At 40.9% G+C, this 6,244-nt stretch overlaps 1 protein-coding gene across 1 annotated transcript; it reads right to left on the bottom strand.

The window, feature by feature from the left end:
* Positions 1–232: 232 nt before the first annotated feature.
* On the bottom strand, positions 233–3,706 carry LOC120255649 (single-stranded DNA-binding protein, mitochondrial-like). Its single transcript, XM_039263425.1, has 4 exons — positions 3,334–3,706; positions 3,024–3,250; positions 1,847–1,947; positions 233–338 (listed from the first exon to the last, which is right to left on the bottom strand). The coding sequence occupies exons 1-4, from the start codon at positions 3,550–3,552 to the stop codon at positions 253–255; spliced, it is 633 nt and encodes a 210-aa protein (XP_039119359.1). The 5' UTR covers positions 3,553–3,706; the 3' UTR covers positions 233–252.
* Positions 3,707–6,244: the final 2,538 nt, after the last annotated feature.

Here is a 6,244-nt window from a genome sequence, read left to right on the forward strand (position 1 = left end):
TAATTTTGGCTTTAAAAAAATTAACAGATATTTGGCTAATAATTCATTCATTAAATTCAATAAAAAGGCACATTATATAAAAATAAATATGATTTTTGTTAAACTCCAAAAAGCAGAGCCAAACACATCCCAATAACACAACCTTGACTGAGATTTGTCAGAATAATAACATGTTTGTTAGAAGGTGGGAAAGAACTGCTATTTCACCATTTTTCAATTGTTCTTTTTTGGTCTTTGAATGAGTTCATCTTTTCAGTAGTATCCAGCACTCCTTAGATCTGCTTGCTGGGGTTGACTCTGGCCGGCTTCGGTTTCAGCACCGAGAAAGACGAGGCGACCTGTTCACATAGTTGGTATGAAGAATTTTGGTTATATTTCAATTGAGTCTCCGAATTCAACTGTAAAATAAGTAAATATGTTCACATTCTATGTGCAGATCTGGAAACAGGCAATACCTTGCGACATGATATAGTGTATTCTTTTCGGCAATGTTTAACATGCAAGGAATGTGATCTGTGAAAATTGCACATGGATGATTGATTTATTGGTTTTTCTTTTTCCTGGATTTCATAAGACTGGTGTGCCTAATGAGTGACCTTAAATTATAATATTTTTGCAGCAAAAATGTTCACAAACTGAACAGACATGCAGACAGTAATCAACTTTTTCTATAAGCACTAACAGCAGCAAAATCTACATCCATGGTCAGCAATCTATTTGATAGAGCAAACAATTGTGGACTGGTCAATAAAGTATTCATTTGTTTCACATGTTTTTGGAAATTAAATGTGAAAAAAGAACACAGATAGAAAGCAATATGTTTCAGCATGATATCAGTACATATGTCAAGAAATCTTCCATGCAGCACGGAATCATTACGTTGACCCTCGTTCCAAATACAGAAAAAAAGATATTTTTGTTTGCATAGTTTTCTTGCAAATAAAACTGTGATTACTTGTATGCTCTGATCAAAGTTTTCTGAATTCTTTAATGACCACATAGCATGTTCAAACCAAGGTTGCAAACAACATGCCGTTTTTGTTTAATTTGTTAAAGATCTTGAATCTGAATTAGACACAAAGCTTGAGCCTATAGGGGCCTCATTATAACTGATTATACTTCACACAAATCCTATCATCAAACTTTCTTATATCTCCCAGATTTTTTTATGAATTAGACATAAAAAAATGCAAAAAGACATCTTCGAGCAACATGCTAGCTTTTCCATATTGAGACCTGCAAAATACAGCTCCTCCTTACAACTCAAATCCACAAAGCTTTGACATTCAATCAGGATCTTCTATTATCCATTTTATTTTCAGTCAGTGGGTCAAATAATATCCTCTATTCATGACATTGTCAATTTTTCTTTTGCTTAAGATCATATTTCCATGATGCTAACTCACTTTTTTTTTCTGTGAAACAAACTCATTGGGTAATGATAGTAGCTTCCCCTGCAAGGCTGCAAGACCCCTTTCCTTTCAAGGAGATCTTGTGTTATTTAATTGCATTTAGTTTTGTTTCTCGTCTTATATCCATTCACAAGAAGTATTAGCTTTAGAGAAACAATATTTCAGTTAAAATTCCTTCAGATAAGACCAAGTGAGCAAAAATGCAAAATCCATAACATCAACATTTAGAATCATTGGAATATTACCTCTGGAAGCATAATAATCTATGCCTTTGTTAAAATGCTTTAATCTTATATTCTATACATTTGTGTTAAAAAATGCAACTAAGTTTAAATAAGGCAATAACTCTTAATAAACAAAGCAAAATCCTTTATCTACAACAAAATCCTTTATCTGCAACTAAGTTTATAACACAATGGAGGGAAAGGAATTACCATCTCGCCGTATAGCTATTTCTCTTATACGTCTCACAAGGCCAGTAGTTGGATCACTGAACACTTTGGTTTCCAAGTTCCCTTCTAAATACAAAACAGACCTATGGTAGAGAAACATAAAAAAGCCAATCAGCTTGGATGGTCAAATGTAAGATTCAAATATAAATCAAATTAGAGGAAAAAATAACTAAACACAGGCAAATACTGCAAATGCATACTTTCCCCCAAAAAGGTTAAGTACATATAGCCTGAGGGCTGACACATTATTCATGATATGAAATGATACACATGCCAAATAAGTTGAGAATTTCTCCATCAACAAAAGGCATAATATAAGGATGTTTAACTATGAATTTTTTCCTTTTTGATTTTTCCTAACCACAATAAGACAGTTAAAACAATTAGCAAGCAGCTCCAATTTTTCATTTTTCAACAAGGCAGAAGTTATTGTGTCCACTTAATGAATCAAACAAATATGTTTAGGGAAGTAGCAAAGAAGCTTATATCAATGGCTTCTCATAGATAACCAAATCATTGCTAAAAAGAATTAAAGAAAGCTGCTGATAAATATAGTCATCACAAGCATCTTGAAATCTTTATAAGATTAACTTAGCAATGGCATTGCAATCAAATTGCTAACAGAGACAAGTGTCCAAGCAACCAATCACTGACCCTCCCATTAGTTTGGAGTTTGAAGCATAAATAACTAGGTTTGCCTTCGTCCGAAATTTAGATCCATATAAGAATTCCTCCATTAAACAAACACATTATCATGAAAACAGAATTGCTGCTTCATGACCATATCACCAATATGGCTAACTCCATAATCTCCCCTAATGCATAACTCATAACCTATGACCTCCGAAACAAATGTGACTGGTAGGCCAATAAAAAGAGTCTCAAATTCTCAACTCAAAGATAATTTTAGAACCTTAAACTCTAAATCCAAGCTAGATGTTTGTTGCCCAAAACCTTGATAAACAAACATTGCCAAAATATTACCTATCGTCTTGCAATTGTGCCACAAAGTACTTTCTACAGCTTCAAGTTCTAAAGCTTCCTTATGATTCAAAAAATTTCACTTTTTTCTCCTAATTTTAATACTTAATAAAACTTTGCGATTAATCATCAATGAAGAGACCAACAATTGTTGTTCGTAGGGAAGGTGATCACTGACCCGGGATTGACGTGCTTGAGGGCGAGGTCTCCGAGCCGCTCCGGATAAACGCACACGCGATGCCATTGAACGGCGCATCGCTCCGCATATTCCCTGGGCTGCTCATTGTCCAATGGTCTGCGATTATTCCTGATTCCTCCAGTGCCCAGCGAGAACAGCACGACAGAGCGGCCGCTCTTCAAATGCTTCTGCACCGGCTTTTGGCCCACCTTCCCTACCATCACCGCCTTCCCCAAAACTCACAAATCAAAACCAAACATCGAAAAAACAAAAGTATAAACAACAAAGAGAAGTACGCGTGTTTCCACACCTTATAAACACCAGGATCGAGACCATTCTCGAGGGGCCGCTGAAAGGGAAGCCGCTGCTGAGATGTGGGTTGATCGTCCGGTAAGGGCTCGGCATCGCCCGGGAGAGGTGCAGTGAAGAAGCGGGCAGCGGAAAGGAGGGGCGGCTGGACGATCTTTCTCGAGAGCGCCGCGAAGCGGGACGACAACGAGGCCACCGCCATGAATGGCCTTCTTCCCATCGAGCGTCTGAAAACCTCGGTAAAACCCTCGTCGGAGACACCATCAAGACCGTTGATAGTGCCTCGTGATTCGCACCTTATTTATTTATTTTGGCTTCTATACCCTTTTAAAAATCTATATTTATTTTTGCATGAATGCCCTTACTATGTTCCATTATCCACTAGTTTCAATTCAATAATAATTTCATTTTTATTTTTAATTATTAACTGAGATTAATGATAAATGGAATACAGTAATCTTTATACTTTGAGAATGCTTGTATAAATAAGAATGAAATGAAACACATTGAGCATATATGTTCATTTCTTATCAGCTTTTATTTGACAAAATCTTTTTTTACAACAAATTAAGCAAAGTTAATATCCAGATGATGTGAAGCTTTACCTACAATGAGGATTTTGGAATGTATTTTTATGCGAATTTGTCTCCAAAGTCCACATCCTGGTGGTTAACAGTGAAGGACAGCCTTTTGCTGCATAACTACTTGATTTTGAAGTGTCACCTTTGATACATTCCTTTTTTATGCTTTAGCAATCACCATTAGAGTACTCAAGAATGCACTCTGAAGCTTATTCTGAACTCCGAGTCTCTGCTTCTCTTCGGTTTCTATTTGACATCATCGTATAACCACTGTTTCATTATCGATATGTTTTGCAAGTGAAGAGATGTAGAGTGTCTAGCTAAAGTATCAACTTTACTGATTTTTTTTTTTTTCTGAAGAAATTGGCATTTAACAGTGACAGATGCATGGAACAGTTATAGTGCTTTTATTATACATGCATGCAAGAGAGAGATGTTGAAGTGCCACCATTATCAAAATTTGATCAGAATTGTGAATTTATTGCTTTTTGTTGGAGAAATTGTTATTCATGATTTGTTATGAGAGATGAATATCAAAAATCAAATTGCTTGATTATTTCTGCAGTTATGTATGAGATAGATGTGGAAGTGCCACCATTATCAAAAATGTAATCAGGACTGAGAATTTGGTGCCTTTTTTTTTTTAATGGAGAAATCAATTTCATAGTTAGCTATGGAAGATGAATGTCAGCTCATTGCTTGATTATTTCTGCAATTATGAGTTTAGTAAGAGAGAGAGAGAGAGAGAGAGAGATGTGGGTGTTAGATACATGTATATATGTGTGTGTATATCCTGAGTATAGACTATGTACACTATATGTACTTGTACACTTCATCTTCTATTTATACATGAGCTTGTCCATTGAGATCAACGGTTCAAGCATTTCTCTCTTCCTCTCACTCTCTAACATGGTATCGATTAGCTTAGGTTGCGGTGGTGTCGAACCCCGCCCACCTCCCGGCGATCCTTCTCGGCGACCACTGCCCGTTCGATCCGGTCGTGCTCTTTTTGACCACGCCTGCCCGCGCCTGTACTCAGCGCCCACTAGGCCCGCGCTCAGCCTCGCCAGCGCATCGCTCATCGCCTGCCCATGACTGCGCCGCGCCCTGACGCGACCCTCGCCTGGCGCCCGCGGACCCGCGGCGATACTGCGCCGCGCCACCGCGCCGCGCCCGCGATCAAGCGCCGCGCCTGCCCGCGCACGCGCACCGCGCCCGCGCCCGCGCCGCGCCAGCGCCAGCGCCCGCGCCCATGCCAGCGCTAACGCCCGCGGCTGCCCTGCATCAAGCGCCTGACGCCGCGGCCGCGCCTCTGCGCCCGCGGCCGCGCTATCGCGCTCGCCTCAGCTTCGCCCCGCCTGGCGCTCCGGCGCGCTGCGCCCAGTCGCCGCGGATCTCTGCCTCTGCCGGATCTGGGTCGCCCGACCGGATCCTCATTTTCACTTTTGCTTTTATGTTTTTTTAATTGATTGGTTTTGGTTTTTATTCTCTTGTTTGAGAATTATTTTTATTTTTTTATGTAATTTAATTTCAGCTTAGTATGGATCTAGACGGACTCGGTGGAGTTCTTCCCCGATGTCCGTCACCGCAGTATCTCCCACTCTGATGTGGTGCTTGATGGCACCAATTATATTCCATGGCGGCTTACTCTCAAGCCCATTCTTGATGGCATTCGTGTTCTTTCCCATGTTGACGGTACTTCTCATCGCTCCAGAGCTCAAGCCCGATCAACATCGATTACGCCATTCTCAAAGCTTATGAGCAACGACTTGAGAAGTGGATTGTCGATGATTCTACGACGCGGATGATTATTTGTCAGACTGTTACCATTGATATTCGCACCCATATTGCAGATCTCCCCTACGCTCGTGCGATGTGGAGCTACTTGAGGCGTCGTTCACGTGGTTCGGTCGAGCGAGATCTATACCTTATATCAGGCCCTTGACACTCTACATCAAGGGGAGGATACTGTTGATCACTACTATAGTAGATTCTGTGGGTTATGGCGCGAGTTGATGCCCTCACACCCTCTCACCCGCCCCTACCCACACCTGCTCGGCTCCTTACTTGTCTCGATGAGGGCATGCACCGGTCGCCGTCGCCATGAGGAGTCACGGCGTATGTACGCTGCGTTCATTATGCGTCTACGTCCACGAGTTTGAGTCGACCCGGGCCGGTCATTTACATGCCCCTACCACACACTCCTTAGATGAGGCATTCAGCATTTGTTACGTGCTTGAGGAGACTCGTCTCCGGGCCTCCTTCCCGGGGGCAGTGCACTTGCTGCTACTCGTCCTCCTGCTCCTTCACCGGCTACTCCGTCCTCTTCTA

The sequence above is a fragment of the Dioscorea cayenensis genome, unplaced genomic scaffold, assembly GCF_009730915.1.
Source record: "Dioscorea cayenensis subsp. rotundata cultivar TDr96_F1 unplaced genomic scaffold, TDr96_F1_v2_PseudoChromosome.rev07_lg8_w22 25.fasta BLBR01001119.1, whole genome shotgun sequence".
In the NCBI taxonomy this organism is placed as follows: Eukaryota; Viridiplantae; Streptophyta; class Magnoliopsida; order Dioscoreales; family Dioscoreaceae; genus Dioscorea; species Dioscorea cayenensis.

Coding starts and splice junctions, on each gene's coding strand:
- LOC120255649 (XM_039263425.1), bottom strand. CDS start 3,552: ATGGGAAGAAGGCCATTCATGGCGGTGGCCTCGTTGTCGTCCCGCTTC. Junction 3,251..3,333: donor TCGATCCTGGTGTTTATAAG/GTGTGGAAACAC, acceptor GTTTTGGGGAAG/GCGGTGATGGTAGGGAAGGT. Junction 339..1,846: donor AATAGCTATACGGCGAGATG/GTAATTCCTTTC, acceptor CTATGTGAACAG/GTCGCCTCGTCTTTCTCGGT.